Below are 17,788 nucleotides of genomic sequence, written 5' to 3' on the forward strand. Positions count from 1 at the left end.
TTTTTCTTTTACATTTTCCCCTTTGCTTTTTTTAATGCTGACTTATATCACTGAAATAGTCTCCACTAAGATGAACCCTGTTTATATTCTCCATTTTATTTTTATTTTTAAAATTCCTCAAGAAAAAAGTTCTAGGTTCTTGGTTTCTAAAACAATAATTTTTCCCTGCCCTTCCTCAGTTAATTATCATTCCATGTTTTGTCTCCTTTGCACAGCAAAATTTCCTAGGGTGGGAATGTATTATATTCCTCCTGCAAACCATTAACTATTTATAGCAACATGTAACCCAAATTTAATAATGTCTTGAGCACATAGTGCCTATCTTCAAGTACAGTGAATGTGATCTTAACAGTGTCCTTGGAATTACCAGCTGCAATTCTACATCAGTTGCCTGTGTCAATGTTGTCTCTGTCAGCCCCACTAAAGCACTTAGGGTAGTGTCTACACATGTGCTGCTGTGGAATAAATTAGTTTACTCCAGCCTAATATGGGTGCACGTGTAGACATGTAACATTTACTGAACAGCTAAGTAGTCTACTGCGCAGTAAACATCTTGTGTAGACCTGTCCACAGTTTAGTACAGGTGACTTTTGACTACCACTGACCTGAATCTTTGTGGAGAACGAAGAATAATCTCTAGAAGTCAAGAAGGTTAGAAGTGACAAGAAATTTAAAACGTCCTTTGACGAGCACGTCATAAGCTTTATATCAGTGATGCTAAAGACAGTAAGTCACAAGGATTATAAATGTGTTGCAGTCATTTGGCATGGCTGTCTGTAGTACATCAGATCAACTATGTAACTTCAGTCGCATGATTCTAATTACCCACTGAAAACAAGGGTTGGGTATTTCCGAGACAGAGTAATTTACTACTCATAGTTTGCTTAAGTTGTGGATGTCGGGCAGAAAGCTTAAATTGGCAAGTGCTGTCATAAAAGAAAAACAAGCAGAGTGGCAAGAAGAGGAGACAAAAGATAAAGATTGTGTTCTTTCAGGCAAAGACCATGTTTTTCTTTGTGTTTTGAAAAAGTACTTCCATGTCTCATTTTAATAGCTGTGGTGACCTTAATAATATACAGAATGAAAAAATTCACTCTTGTCCCACTGGAATAATTAGCTAATGAATTAGGCTTGGAAGCAGTTATTATCAGGTCAGATAAACCTGCTGCAAAGCTTTGGCAATGTGCTATTTACATTTTGCGTTCCGAAATCTCCATAATCATTTACAAAAATGTCTTAGAGCATTTCAACAGCCTTTTAAAAATATTTGCTCAACATCACTTGGTATTTTGGCTTCTGGCAATGTATGAAATTACTTAGTAACAGGACACTTAAACACCCAGCATCACTACTGTGGATAGGTCCAGGTTATAGACAGAAACAATCACATGGAGTATGGGTCAGAAAAAGGCAACAGCTTAAGCATATGTGGGACTTCATGTACATTGCTAGTTGTGCGAATGAAGCTGTGTTTAAGTGCTCTAAAGAACTGGGGCATAGGTGTCAAGTAAATGAACAACAGCAGGCCAGCAAATGCAACAGAGCTATTTTACTATTTTAAGGTGGGTGAAAATTGGCAGATTTGGTAGATTTTTAAAGATCATTCTATTAGTAGATGAGTGCCTGGCTAGGTGCTCTCCTGTGACTAAACTTTGCTCAGCATAGGAAAAGTTCTTGCCTTCTCTTCTGAGCCCTGTGAGAAGGCTGCTGTTTAGTGCCAGTTGCACTAGTAATTACTGTAATGTGGGCACTAGTCAGTGGAATTACAAAGACTATCACATTTATTTCATGTAGACTAGTGAACAGCCCTTAGCTGATAATATTAACCAATTAGTTGAGAATGATGTGCACTATCGTCCTTAGTTGCAGTCACTTTTTGTTTTACTTTGAATTTGTGTTCAATTCTATTTTGTAAAGAAAATGCTTTTAAGAATTTTAGATTTAGTAATAGGTGTAGGTATGCAGTTTTACTAGGTCTCATCTTGATTGGCTTCTCTTCTCCACCCATTTAAACAATTCCTGCTGACATTAAAACAGTCTATTAGATTGCAAGATGAGTAGGTTAGCTTCAGTAGTATTTTGCCTAGCCTTCAAATAGTTCAATAGTTATGCATAGCTTTCTTGTTCAGATTGTCATTTGAGCATATAACATGATCAGCTGCAATTTCCTGCTCCAGCTGATTTCTCAATACATTATTTACCTCATTATTCAAGAAATCACAATGTGACAACACAAGCCTGATGTAAAGGGCTTGGTTGGTAGACCACGTGTTGTTTACTTTTGGGGTTTAATAGGTAGAAGTGGATTATCAGTCATTCAAAAGACCTTTGTGGCTGTAAATTGCTAGATATTTTACAGGTTTTCATACCATACTTTTTAATTAAAAAAGGGTTTTGTTTGTTTTTAAGCTCCTTTTTCAGCCCCCTATGCAGCTTTATTAGAGAGCAGTAACTCTCATGCCTGGGCTAGTACTTTTTTCTGAGGTCGTGGATTCCAAGACTTTTTAGCTGAAATGGAAAAAATAGGTTTAAATAGAAAATTAAAAAGCTCTGTGTACCATTGTGCCTAGTCCGATTTATTCTGCAGAAGATGAAACAAGAAAACAGTAAGAGGCCAAGTCTTTCTTTGCTGCCCTTGCTAGGAGGCTGAACTGGTAGGTAGTGGGATAAATACTTAGCAATTATTACTTTCATGCTTTTTAATTGATTTAATTATAAAATGAAGGAGATTTTAATTTAGATGTGCAACATTTGGATTCCAAATCTCTGACTTGGCCTTTTTTTTCATGACTAGACTGTAGGTTTTCCCATCCTTTATGACAAATTCTTAGCTACTGTCATTAACTTAAAACATGTGAGTACCTCCATCAGTGCCAAACTTTAAATGAGCACATTTAAATGCTTTATTGGATGAAGTTATTACAGTACCTTGCAGGAAATGAAGCCTCGTATTTTAGTCCTGTGTCTTTATGACCAAGTCCTTCACTGTTTTTTGTCATCTTATAAACTACTGAGCTTTTCCATAAGATATCTGTTGTGATTTAATTACTTTTTTTTTCTTTTCTTTTTTTTTTTTTTTTAAATACAAGGCATCTTTTTCCCAAAATTCAGCTGCTGGAAATTAAGGTGTACATATAAGCGAGGAAATACAGTAATAGGAGTTTCTACTTCTGAAACCAGTGGAGGGTGTGGGGGAAGGTAATGTTGCAGTGCTGCACATAAAGCTTCCTGTTTGCTGTGGGCACTTTCTCTTCCTCCTCCCACCCCTCCTGGCAGAAGCTCTTGCTGTAGAAGCGAGAATCCATTTGTTCCCCCTTTATTCTGCCTTCCAAAAATGAAGTGCATATCTTTATATGGGAGGTGTTTTATTTTGGAAAATAAGATACTTTTGTGCATTAATGAAGACTATATTTACCCAAATCCAGGACAACTCTGAATTTTGGATTCTATACATGGAAAAATTATAAATTTGTTATAATTTTTCCATGTATAGAATCTGATTATTGGAGAGCTGTTTTAAATTTGTCGCTTCTACTGCAGTGGTGAAGACAGAAGTTAGGTGGGAGACAGTATGGGGTAGGTAGTGAGGGGTCAGTAGTAGGGAAGGTAGAGGGGGCAGGGAATGGGTTTTGACCCCTACCTTTTGATCCCCCCCACACCTTGCCCCCTGCCAACTGTCTGTCTCCACAGTTTACCACCCCCCACCCATGCCTGCCTCTACCACTTCTGTCCTGCCTCTGCCTGTCCTTGTGCAGCCTCAGTCACCCATGCTCCCCACTAGCTGATTATTCTTGTTTCAGCCTCAGCAGACTTCATCCATGCTGCAGCCTGGGGCATGGAGCATATGTGCTCCAGCCTCAACCCAGCCTTGTAACAGAGCAGCAGCATGGTATCTCCAGCCCTAGCTCAAGGCCCTTGTCTGAGCTGTCATCACTGCTACTGCGGGACCATGCAAATGCATGCTCTGTGCCCCAGGCTGGAGCAGACACTGAGGTTGCCAGAGCAAAGGCTGCAGCAAGGTAAGTGGCAGGAGGCAACAGAGGCTGCAGAGGGAGGAAATGAGGGTGGGGAGAGGGGGGCAGATAGGGGGGAAGAGGCTTTTGGGAGGGCAAGAGACCTGAGGCTACGGTGGGGGATGGGAGAGGGGGCAGAGGCAGTGGACAGGCAGCAGCTGTGGCTCTAGCTCTGACTCCAGGTTGGGGGTGGAGCCAGAGCTGCAGCAGCTGCCTAGTTCCCCCCTCCACCCCCACTGCCTCATACTAAAATCCCAGATGAGGAGCTTTTTACCATGTGTTAAATGGGAGGAAAAAACCCTCATCTTGAATTCCAATACATATGATAGTTTAATTTTAAAACAACTTAAGCGCACAACACTGCACATATGCAAGCATATGTGGAACTTGTAATTCACAGGTCAAAGATTTCTTAGGGTATGAACCAAAAGGAAACAAAGCTCCAGAAGTTGACAAATGTTATCAGAAATGACCAGCTTCCTGCCTGTGCAGTAGTCACTTCCGTAGCATCAGTCAACATCTGCTGTGGTTTGGGTGAAGTGAATGTTATTTTCAGCAGGCATGAGACATTCTAGGATTATAATGAACTTAAGGCAGGGTTAGTACTTTATTGTATCCTTCTGCCTTCAGTTTACTGTTTCATTGTGGGTAACAGAGTCTGTCTGCAAATGTGGAACCACAATTGCATAGAAAAAATTATTTTTGCATTCCTCCTTGTTTTACAAATGTACTTAAAATAACCTTAATACCGACGTTCAAATGGTAGTTCTAGGAGGGTTAATGGAAATGTGTTTCACTGTATGATAGTGTCAAGTGTGTGCATTCTATTATAATCAATGCAGTATTCCTAAAATCTGTTATGACTCCAAAATGTGTTAAGATTTGCCATATTTACTTGAATACAAGACAAGGTTTTTCCCCCAAATCAGCACTAGGAAGGAAGTCCCTCATCTTACTCAAGGAAACCTCATTAAATATGTTGCCTGTCACTGAACTGCTGCCAAAAGCATCATGTGCTTGGTAATGGAAAGCAACTATGAAGTTGATTAAATACAGCCAACACTGAGTGTGACTATAAAACACATGTCCTATATGTGGGGTGTAGGTTGTAGCCGTGTTGGTGTAAGGACATAGGCGGACAAAGTTCTTTGGGAGAATCTGATATCTTTTATTAGACCAACTTAAATAGTTAAAAGGATTGCTTGCTTAAAAATTGTTTTCCAACTATTTAAGTTGGTCTAATAAAAGATATCAGATTCACCCAAAGAATCTTGTCTGCCTATGTCCTATATTGGGCAAACATGCTGATGAGAACCTACTACAAGAATAGGTTAGTGCAGGCCATCTGAATAAGATGTATTGTGATGTCCATTGTGCGCAGTCCCTCTCAGCACCTACTGTTGATTCAAGTTATGGTGAGCCACTACATTGTATATATTTTGTATACTTCTTTTTCACTCCCACAGCTGAGTTATGCTTTTCTTTCCAATTTCCAATTATTCCTGTTTCTTCACTAACCTTAACTGTCTGGCAAACATCACCAAAAGGGGCCCCAAACAGTTCACCCAAAATCCCTGTGTTGACCCCTCTCTCATTGCATATGATTAGTGTGGCCCCACCCTCCATGAGGTGGAGCCAGACCAAGTTGCCCTATGCCTTATCTACATATAAATATTTGGAGGATCCCAGGACTTATGACAAAAACACCCAGTTCCAGTTATGAGTGAGTTTCTAATTAATACACGGATCCTTTGTATGGAGATATTTGGAATACACACACATACTGAGCAGTGCTGAGCTGTGGGGTAACCATAGCTTGAAATGCTGTTGACTCTGCTAAGGCTCAGCCCAGTGAATGATACGGTAAATCATGAGACTTTTGGCTTTGGACTAATATTATTCATAGTTTATACTGTATATAAATAGGTACAAAAGTGCTGCTTAAAAGTGTGTTTATGCAGTAACTGTGCTACACCTTGCAGCAGTTTCAAAAAAGACAAAATGCATTAATTCTGGATGAACTAAGTCTATGAATACCTGTAGAAATTTGCAACATTTATTTAAAGGTTTCAGGGTTCAAATTTGCCCCTCACTTCCATGTGCTCAGGGAGAGCAGGGTTTAACAGTAAGGAGAGGGGGAGAGCTACAGGGGGAAGAAGTGGTGGGGGGAGGGCTACCTGACCCCCAAAACTTATTTTCCCTGATGTAGCAATGGGAGTGGGATAGATTCAAGGCAAACCTCCAATACTTTGATTCTATATCTGGAAACTTGTATAACAAACTTATAAATTTTTCAGATATAGAATCTAATTACTGGGGAGTCATCTTGAATTCAGGGATGTCTTATAGTAGAGTAAATGCAGTAAGAAGGTATATTGCATTATTATAAATTCTTGGCTTATTTTGCCTCATTTTAGTTTCTCCTATACTCTCTTAAACCAGAAATTTGTCTTGTTCGTATGCAGATGTCCTGTTTATTGGCTTTCCCATATGGTCTGCCTTGATGTCAATTTTAATTTATATTTATATGCATGTGTGCGTGAATGTGTAAACATACACACATGCATATGATGAATTGGCTCCAAACTTTCTCCGATTTTTTTTTTTTTTTTTTAAATATCAAAATCATAAGGTAACAGAATAAGAATAAACAAGAAAAGAATGAATGTTGTGTCAACTTTAGCTGAATATTTTCTTATAGATGTTCTCATGAACATTTTTGGAATAGTTTATAAAACCTTGCGATTTTGGGCTTTTTGATATGAAGTTTTAGTTTCTGCTTTTTATTGTTCCTTAAGAATATCTACATTTTATAAAAATGAGCCCCAGATTCCTAAAAAGTACCATAAGAAAGAACAAATCCTTTTTTCTTCTATTTAGATGATGCATGAACATACCCACACGATGCTAAACTCAGTTTCCTTATAATTTCTAGCCTGTTTTTATCACTGCTTGCATTTCTTTGCATGCTTTCAAACTGGCGATGCATTTTTCTCATAAAACTATAATTGAAACTCTTTTGATTCCATTCTCCATCTTCTTTTGCTGGTTAGATGACTGTAGGGAAGGTGTCACGTGGAATTGGTGCTGTGGCTGAAGTCCTTGTCAATCTGTATATGAATGATCACAGGCCCAAGCCACAGTTTTCCTCCCAAGAGCTGGTAAGGCTAAACTTATAAAGAATGAAATCAGGCAGTTTCAAGTAGAAGAATACAGGGGTATTGTCCCAACTTAAGATGCTAGAACTGAGACATTTCTGGTTCTTAAGCAACCTGAAATTTCTTATTTTAAACTTGTCTGTAGGAATTATGTACTTTTGGCAGAAGATGTACCTATATGGAGGTATGCTGTAAATGTCTGGTGTTCTAATTCAATTTATATTTTGTTACTTGTCTGTGAAACGTTCATCTCAAGAAGCATCTCTTAAATGTAATTACTGTTGCAATTAGTAAGACGGGGGTGGCTTCTAAAGAAAGTTTTATAAAGTACATGTTTGTGCAGTTGCACTGACCACACAGGTTGAATCATCATATGTCTCTTTGAAGAAAGCTGTTCTAACTTACAGTAATATTGGATTTGAATTCAGAATCAGTCATTGGATGGAGATATATCGTCCTTCCCGACTTCTTGTTCTGTTCCTCCAGCTTGTGCTTCTGCTATTCAGAGCTGTCAGGTATTAAAAGACAAAGTGAAGTGTGGCTTTGTAAAGGCACTAAGCTATTAGTAAGCACTAATCTGTAAGCAATCAAGCTTGGCCATAACTCATCACTGGTAGTACTTCATTAACCTGGTATTTTCAATCTGTGCTGTGCCTTTTTAATTTTAATCCTGTGCTTGTTAAATTTTTAAACCTTGTGTATGGTGTATACTCACAGAAGTAACCTGTGCCTCAGCAAAATAGGGCACATAGAAGCAAATTTTGACTGGTGTTTGCATGTATAAGAACATACACAAGATGTGTGGCTAGAAGCACTCTGTAAATATTGAGAAATTACCCTGCAAAGCATGTTCCATTGGTGATCTCTTAAGTCAGTGACTTAGTGCTACTTGTATCTACCCTGACTTTCCCGAATATCCTACCTCCTCCATCTCATACAGATTACTTTGTCTTACGGCAAAAATAATGGAGAGGTTGCTCTGCATGGGTAAAACAAGGATTGCAAATAATGCTGCTTTTCAGTCTTTACATACATGCCTTTTGTGGAAAGCTCAAGGATGACTGGGCCTAACAGACACTGGACCCGTTGATGATAAAACTTATTAGGTCTAACAGAAGAAAAATACTTTAAAGTTGCTAACGTGAATCATATTTCAAAATCACAGTTCTGTAAAATATTCTGTATATACTTGCACTAGAAATCCAAGGACAAAAAATTAGAGGGAAGGGGCTTCCAAATTGTTCAGGCCGAGTGATGTTTCAAATTCTGGCTTTTGTTAACAGCGCCAGGCCACCCCCTTGGACTCGAAGCACGGCTTGGGGCTTCCTCGGAACACTGTCATATGTTGACCTGACTAATAATTTCATCAGCGTGGGCTTTGACTGCATATGTGTGTTCTTTGCTGGGTCAAACATCTGTATATGCCTTCTTATAAAATCATAAACATGCACTCATGTAGATATCAGGTTTTCAACCAGCAAACTCCAGGGTAACAAACAAGTCATTTTGTTGGATATTACCTGCGTGTGTATATCGAATCTTATGCGGAGGTTTTTTAATTTTAATTTTTCAGCTATACATTTTAATTTTGATGAGGCAGGGGTGTCTGTAACTCTATAAAACCTGCAACTTGCTAAGTTAGCATGTGCATATACTGTAGCATGTTGATAAGCAATATATTTTACGTACATTTTCACTGTATGCTTAACAGGTATCTTTGAGAAAAGAATTTCCTCAAACTGTAGGAGGGAGCGACATCTGCTATTTCTGCAAGAAACGGGTCTACGTCATGGAGCGGCTGAGTGCAGAGGGTCACTTCTTTCACAGGGAATGCTTTAAGTGTGATGTATGTTCTACAACGCTCCGGTTAGGGATTTATGCCTTTGATGTCGAAGAAGGTAATAAGAGAATATACAGCAGTATTTTTTAAATGTTTGAATGCCAAACGTTTATAATATAGCAGGAAAAAAAGAGTGGTCCAGGTGGTTCAGTCAGGAGATGTGCAGAGTTTCTTTTACAGTTCTGCCTGCGCTGACCTTTCATGATCTGTAATCCCACTGCAGTTGCAGTCTTAAGTCCTTCAGGGAAGCCTGATATGACTATGCTTTTGCTTAAAGGAAGGAATGTTTGTGGGAGACCAAATGTATTTCCTTGCTCTGGTCACAGGTTGAAATAAAGACCAAAAGAAGAGAGTGATTTCCTGTAATTGTTAATAATCTGGCCGACTTGATCCTCACCCAGATATAATAATGTCTTTGTTATTCAGTACTCTGTGTGGGAATGAGTCAGGATAGTGACAGATTTGTTCAATAGGGGAAGTATGGGTTCATCCTTTTTTTTCAAGGCTATGCCTTAGAAATTAAAATCAGTTGTGTTAGCTGGCCTGTGGTACCATTCACTTCAATTTTCTCTAAGCTTTAATGGTGATGGACTCAAGACCTGAACGCCATGGCTGATCTGTTCGTTTAGGAAAGGATATGTTAAAACAAGCACATCTCCTTTCCTTCCTCCAGTGCTCCAAACAAGAACTGAATTTTGTTGGCCTGAGCTATCTCTACCTATGTCCCCTACAAAGTAGCTTAATATACAGCTGCAAAAGCAATTTCTTCAACTAATTGGTTCATTGATTTTTCCTGGCTGGCATGTTTAAATGGTTTGTGAATCTATTTCTAGCAGCTCAGAGCACTTTACTAACCTTAACACAGATTCAGCCTTGTGAAGTAGCTAGGTACCATCACCCCACGTTACAGTGGGATTCCCTAAGAACAGAAACAGATGTTGCATTTGTCCTGGGACCAGTTGTACTTGCTTGTTCTGGAATAAAAAGGTCCTGGGTACACACACCATCCATTCAATCAGGGTATAGTGAACAGCCAAATGTATTGCTGCATTTCTGCCGTTGATTCCATGATGCAACCTCAGAAAAACCATTCAGATCCACTTTGTGATGGCCTATTAGCATTTCTTATCCTGTGAACCATTAAGGATTTGTCTTGGCACAGCGGACATGGATGTCTGAATGATCACACTTTGTCCTGGGATAAAATGGTCTTTTCTGCAATATCTGTTGGTAGCCTGACTTGTGCAATCAGTCAGTGTCAAAACTAGGACTAGAGCATAGGAAGTCACAATTCCTCTAACCAGTAGATTGCAATTTCATTCAATTTACAAGTATATTCATTTGTAGCCCTTTGATCTCCAAACTAAGTATCACACCATTTTTTTATAGGTAAATTTTACTGCAAACCTCATTTTACACACTGTAAAATCAGCAACAAACACAGAAAGAGAAGAGCCACATTACCGATACAAGAAAAGGTATGTATGATATTTCAAAGCAAGAGAAGTGGAGGCAGTTTCATAGGGTTTGGGCTCAGTGTGTATGGTTGGTTTATCACCTGACAATGGCTAGCACAGTGCTATGGTTTACATTTTATTGTGTGCATTTAGCATGTTTATGTTTAGGGATCCAATAGTTATAAATGTAGAAAGTGAGCTTTAGCTAAGCTACAGCTAAATGTGATGTCAATCCAAAATGAAAATTAAATTAAACTTTAGCTCCCAGGAAAAGTGAAAGTAGTTTAACTACTTTTGGACAGCTGTTATCTCAGTGCTACATGGGCCAGTGCTGTTGGTATTAACTAAAGGAAACTGCAGAACACATTATATCCCATTATTATAAAAGATGACATCAGGGAGGTGACTAAAAATTATGAAATTGTGTATATGTGCACATTTAGAAGTAGGACACGTGGTGCTTCATTACCTCATTTGATTGTTGGTGTCTATCACATTACAAGAATATATAGTAATCTTCAGTTTCCACATTGCGCAGTCTGATGCCTTTTGAAGCCTGATTATCTTACAGCACCACAGGATTCAGAATCAACTTCTCCCTAACTTGGAAACGGTGACAAAATTTTAAATGCACTGTATGTTCTTTTTTAAACACGTAATTTAGTCTCTGTTTAATTCTTTTGGAATGTTCTTTTTAAGGAGGATGCAGAAATGTGGAAGAAAGAGGAACCCAAGCCCCCAGAAACCCCCAGAAAGCACTTTAACTACTGTTAGCAGTCCAGAAGACAGGCCTCCAGGTATCATGACTTCCTTCTTTAGGAAAACTCTAAGCTGGCCCCTTAGGGTGACAAGGGATCTGCTTGACATTCCAAGACGTCTGTCTAACTGGATGCATGGTTTTCTGCACGCTACCAATCTTCATTTCAGGGACAATGCATACAACTATACCTATTTGTATGAACTTTTGAGCCTTGGTGTGCCATTTCTGTGTGCGCTTCTAGAGGTACTTACTGATATGTACCGGGAAGCAAATCTATCACTTGAAACTGTTCTTGACTGGGTGAAAAAGTTCTTTAGGGCTTAAGTTCTTCTCAGATGTCTTACTAAGCAGTGCCTTTCAGATTTCCAAAATGAATAGCCTTGCATTATTTTTTTTCAACTTAACATGTGCTTTAAATGAACAAAGGGCTCCTTTTGATAAACTAGGTGCAATCAAAACTCTCAATTAAAAATATGTACTGTACAATAAAGGTATCATGAAGTCAGTGTCCAGACACATTTCCAGAAAGTGCGGACTAAATGAAGGATATTTTATAGACTAACGTGGAGGGTTTTTTTCTCTCTCCACCTGCGACCAGCCATTTTTCTGGGTTTACATTTTATAATTTTGTTTTAAAGACAGAGAAAGAACTTGTTCTTTCAGACATTTCAGGATTGTAGTGACAAATGACTGGGTTTTGAAACCTGAATATGGCACACCCCCTTTCTCTTGCTTTGGTCTTTGCTTTGGGTTACATGGTTTACTACTTGCATGAATACGTTCTGAGAAATATTTTTAGTGAATACAGTGAACCTACTCCTAGTCGTGCCTTTTTTTATTTATTCCTTGTGGTGCCCTTTGTCAACACTGGGTTTTTCTGTAATCCTGCTTTATTTAAAACTAAAATAAATTTGAAGAGCAAATACTAGTTGAGTGAAGAATTAATTGAACTTGTCAGATTAAAGAAACATATACTGTAGTTTAGCCATTATTTATTCCCAGAGTTAAGAGGTTTTTTTCATTTGGGGATGGATGCAAGCAGCAATGGTTTATTGACAAATCCCACTCCTCCCCTGCCCACCAAAGTCAGTATATTCTACACAGATTTTTTTTAAAAGCCATATTTAAGTAATATAGCAATACTTATAAATTAATATTCAAAAAAGTGATATTTTGTTAATCACAAAATCATAACATTGTATCAGCTTTGAAGAAAGGTTCCTGTGCTGTATCCCAGTATGGGGTACCTTAGCCAAAGTGATTCACTAGATTGTCTAGGGCTACATAATGGCAATTAATTAAAAAAAAACAAACAGTTCCTCAGGCTCTGACTACTGTTGTCTCCCAGCCTTTAGCCAATGTCCTACGCACATTCCCTGCTTCTGAACTACTTACGTTAAGTATCTGGCGGAAGCACATAGGCAAATATCCTAATAATTTAGAGTATCTGCAACCTTTATCTCTTGTAAAGAGAGATTGTATTTAAGCAACAGGGAACATTTTTATGTTCAGTTGGTACAAAACAAATATTAGCGAGGTGTCACCTGCCAGTGTTGTCAGCTTGGCTGTCTTTTGGGTTTGCAATCACTTTGGCTTGAATATATATTGTGAAGACCAGTTGAAGTTTTCACTTTTGCTTGGCCTTAAAAAGAAATGCACATTTAAGAGAGCCGAAAAACCCTAATTTGTTGGTAAATGGAAACATTTTCTGTAGAAAACTTTGTTATTATTTTTTAAATGCAGAAAATGAAACTTTGTAGCATTCTAAATGATAAACGTTCTTGAGGCTTTTGGGTTGTGTGTTTTGTATAAGCTTGTACACAAGACATGAATGAATGTTTTCAAGAATGGTTTGCAAATGCAAACATAGCATGGCATATATTTGAGATAAATTGCCATGGATGCACACATATGTATTCAGTGAATATCTGCTAGACTTTTGACAGGACACGGCGGCACTTACAGTACCTGGTAAGCATTTGCATGAATAGAGAAAAATATCTCTGTACCTCTCTAGTGTATTTTAAACACTGTACTGTGGGATATTGCTATATCTTGATTCTTTGCTAATATAATTGCTTCATTAAAAAAGGGGGTGGGTAACCCCACAATTTGACTGACTCCACTGCTCCTGCAACACTAGATTATGTTAAAAAATACTTTTTCTGATCTTATAGAACATTCATTTTTTTTATTTCAGAGGCTGTGTCTACATGAGACACTGACTCTGTAGTTGTTACTGCACAGTCATTTAGTACTTACATATACAAGTACTAAATGAGTGCACAGTAACCAGCATTGCTGCTTAGTAGTGTCCCTGAACAGCTTTTTGGTGATGCTGACTATACAGTAACTCATTAATACTGCGCAGCAGTGTTGCATCACGCTTTGTGCCACGCGATGCTACTGTGCCGAGCTCCAGCACAGCCAGCGTCTTGTATAGATATGGCCAGTTGTTCTCAAACAGTCTGATAGAATATTTTTTCTCCTAAGAGTTTTAAAGTAATGCTTATCAAATAAAGGAGGTTATTATTCTCAGTAGACTGAGCATAATGGAAGTCTTAATGAAGAATACTGTAGCCAGAAGTTTGAAAATCTGTGATATGCCATGATTTTGAAGAAAATGAACCTTACTAGTAGAAAATAAAACTATCCTTGTTGGTTGCTCATAGGTTAATTAATTCAGGACAAACATGTGCAATTAAACTTTTGCAGATTGATTTGAATTGCATGGAATACTTTCAGTGACATCCCACTATGCTTTGTATTATGAAGTCTCAAATTGGTAATGATGTAAAGGATATAAGAATGTTCAATGCTTAGCCTTAAAATTCTACTACTAAGGTTCAGCACTGTTCCTCTTTGTTAATGGATTTAAAAAGTAATGCTCATGAATTAATGAAGAAAAGCTATTTCATTGTATCTGATTATTCAACTTTACTATACCTTTCTGCACCTGATAATATTTCTGAATATATCCTATAATCAAACTGAATTTCCTTCTTTTTTTTTTTTTTTACTCTTCTTCTTCCGATCTTCTGTGTTGCTTTAGTTAATTTCAACATTCCAGTGCTACACCCTCTCATTGGCTGAAACATTTCTGCTGTAAGGTGATTTGATTGCTTGCCAATTTTGAATTTTGTAACTAACACTTAATATTGTTTGTCATCAATGCATCATTTTCTGTATACACGTTTTTGGAGCCAACTGTGTGTCTGGTATATTAATGGATGAAAGCTTTAGCATGATCATTTAACCTATTGCATAATTCACAATTCAAAAAGGTTATTTCTCTTATCAGTCTGGAAAGAACTGTCTCTCTGCATGCATATCTTCTCATATTTCTGATTAATGCTAATTCAATAAGACCCTACTCCCTTTAAAGTACTGAAGGAAAATATTAAAATATGCACTAGTTCAGGACCAGGACATGAAGAATCTCATAGCCAGTCCCTGTCCCTCTTAGTTTAGGGATTTGCTTCTGTTTCCACTGAACTCAGTGTTAAATGGGGACAGTAAATGTTTACTTGGTTTTGTGTTGCACTTCTTAGACCTCTGGATGAAATGTGAATCAATTACTTGATATTCATCTAGATAAAAGTTAAAGCACCTGGGAGGAAATAAAGCAATAAAAATTCCAATACTAGAAAATAAATATTCCTTTGGGCAGGTGCTGCTTATTTTCAAGAAAATTATTATTTTTTTAATATTGTACTGTCAGACTTGTTTAACTGGAGTGTTTGATTCAAATAGTCTGTACTAAGATCAGCTCTAACTATGCCCATTGGTAACTTTGGGTGTTTTCTGATGAATTGGTAACAGATTTGTCTTGCTGCATGATGAGTTACCCTGTTCCATGCAAGGGAAGGGCTTGTGAGAGGTTTTTTTAATACAAGCCATGAATAGTTGAATTAAATGAAAGGCAAGATTATTCCCCATGAGAACCTTGGGCCTGCATGTGGATCCACTTGCATGGAACCCTACACCCATAAGTTTCACTTGAAATTGTTGTCTGTGTGGCAAGTCCGATTGAATAAGCAGGCCCTTTGCCGGTTCATGGAAAGTGCTCTCAAGAAGACTTGTAAGGAGGTTGCAAGCCTCCCTTGCTGAAATGCTCCTTTCCTTATGCCACCCTAAGAATAAGGAAGGGGAATGCAGGATCAGATGCACAAACTCATAACCCTGCTGCCTGTATGTTGATATTACTAAATTAATGACATTTCAATGAGCTGGTATCCTAAACCTCTTAAGAGAACTAATCTCTCTTAAAAACAGTCAGCCCACCTGCCCCATCACCTTTAATTAGAAAAGAAAGCAAGAACTTTCTACATTACAATTTTAAGCATCATTTCCTAGACCATAAGGGAAGGACAAGTGTTTTATATAAAAGTTTTTAGAATTGAGATTTTTATTTTATTTTTTTGTTTTTACTAAACTCTGCATTTGTCAGCAAGATGAGGTTTGTGAAGTAAAGGTCACTCATTTCAAATTGCTTTCCATTGCTGTGTTTCTTTAACTTCTGTTGCAGAGTCTCCATATATTTAAAGAATGCCAGCAAGGATTCTGTCCTCCTCTTCCTTAAATCTTCTGCTTCCTCTTTGTGGTTCCTGATCTTAACTGATTGATTTGTTACTGTTGTTGTTATTATTACCTAGTTCTTTTTTTTTTTAAAAGTCTGTATTTGAATTGTCACTTGGAAAGTCTGTATTTTGCACACAGTGAAAGTTGTTTAGTTTTATTTATGGCATTTGCTGTAAATGAAAATAAATGTAGTTCTTTCTAAACTTCATTGTATCATCTCTTCCTTTTTAAAAAACTGATTCTTCTAAAGACATGAACTGAATGGCAGCTATTCAGATTCATTTTCCATGTTCTGCTTCTGTTGGATGCTGAAATAATGTAATATCCCTGCTTTGCAGCATTGATTCAAAGTAATTTAATTTAATGGGAGCAATTCTTCTCCCCTCCCCCCCACTCACACACCCCAAAAAGGCTTTGGATTAGGATTCTGATCAAATTATCATTAACAGCTGCACCTGTTCTCCTGCTAATTCATGACACTTCACAGTATAGCTACAAAAGTAGAATGTTATTGGGTAATGATATTTTAAAGCATCTGACATATTTGGGAAAATTCAAGCCTTTGCTAAAGTCTGATGCATGTTTTTTAGGCTTTCCATAGGTCTGTACTTCCAGCAGTAAAAGTTTCTATGTGTTCAGATTAATAGCTGTAAAGTAATTGCTTTGTGGAACTTTGTGTAAAAGATGCTATTTCATTCAAATGTGTATTAATGGAGCCTGATTTATCTAAACCTTGGAGAAACATGAAACCAATTACCTTGGGTATATTTTACCAGTACTTTTGTTGTGGAGATTTCAGCCTATGCCTGTACTGATTTTATATAGAGCAAATTTATTATAATCTGCCTTCTTTTTTAAATAATGCTAGAACAGCTATTGCAAACTGTATACTATAACTGTATTTGTATAGTAGCTATACAAATTTATTTTATGTGTTCTCCTTCTGTTTAATTCTGTCATATTTTAGCAACTTGGGAGACTGATTGAATACAATGGGACTCTTTCAATCATATTTTCAGAGGTCTTTGGATTGGGCTCTCTACTATTAGTATTTCACCATAAGTTGTCATGTCTGCTTCAGATCAGATTCCCAAGGATTCATTTTCCTTGGAAACTCTGTGGTAATGAGCTCAGGGATGGATAGAGCTGCAAACTCAGATGAAATTTCACTTCTATCCTGTAATTTCCCTTGCTTCTTGCATGTTCAATTTCATGTGGTAACAATGTTAAATCAGTTCTGATACAGCAGCGGGGGCAAGGGGGCAAGTATGCCACAAATTATCCCCACACCCTCCCCAAGTGCCACTCCAGTCACCTTCCCCAGTTGCTGTACTTTCTGCTCCCTGCCCTGTCTGCTGCTGTTCCACCTGCCCTCTTCCCAATCTGCCACATGCCATGCAGAGACTGCCTGTGATACTTGTGGCACATGGGCTATACTATGGGTGTCCTTTTCAAGTGCTGTAGTGCATTCAGGAAAAGCAGGTAAAGTTTGTGAGCCAGCCTTCAGCGTTTTGCAGAGAGATACTTATGCTTCAGTTTGCAAGCTCCAAAAATCTATTGGATGCTTAGCCTCTTCAGGTCACACTGACTTAAAGTATGTTAACAGTTTGCATTTGGATTTCTATACAAGGCAGGTTTCCCCAAAACAAATCTGATTCTCTTCCCTTCTCCTCCTCTTCATCTCTCTCTGCAGTTCTTAAGTTTTGTCCCTCCCTATAAAAATAAAGTAAATTAATTCTTTGAAAAATGGATTTCTAACTTTTTTTTTTTATATCTCTATAAAAGTTGCATAGAGAGTCTGTTCAACAGACTCCCTATACAGCTGCTTGGATAATGGAAATAAAAGTCATTTCTCAAGAGCTGGAATTAAAATTGCCAAGGTGAACACAAAAAATGCTTTTGCAATGAATTATTCAACCTTTCTGTCCCCCACCCTACTTTCTCAACAAAAGAGATGGGGCGTGAATAAGACTTCACTT

At 37.9% G+C, this 17,788-nt stretch overlaps 1 protein-coding gene across 1 annotated transcript in view; it reads left to right on the forward strand.

Moving 5' to 3' along the window:
- The window catches only part of MICAL2 (microtubule associated monooxygenase, calponin and LIM domain containing 2), a 118,690-nt gene extending 102,684 nt beyond the window's left edge, over positions 1–16,006 (forward strand). Inside the window, 7 exon segments of the mRNA XM_090032711.1 lie at positions 7,067–7,174; positions 7,600–7,686; positions 8,883–9,069; positions 10,401–10,489; positions 11,168–11,197; positions 11,199–11,265; positions 14,281–16,006. Coding sequence (XP_089888837.1) covers positions 7,067–7,174; positions 7,600–7,686; positions 8,883–9,069; positions 10,401–10,489; positions 11,168–11,197; positions 11,199–11,265; positions 14,281–14,321 — 609 coding nt within the window. The 3' untranslated portion in view covers positions 14,322–16,006.
- Positions 16,007–17,788: the final 1,782 nt, after the last annotated feature.

Source organism: Crocodylus siamensis, chromosome 2 (genome assembly GCF_052110815.1).
Source record: "Crocodylus siamensis isolate JL-2025a chromosome 2, ASM5211081v1, whole genome shotgun sequence".
Lineage (NCBI taxonomy): Eukaryota > Metazoa > Chordata > Crocodylia > Crocodylidae > Crocodylus > Crocodylus siamensis.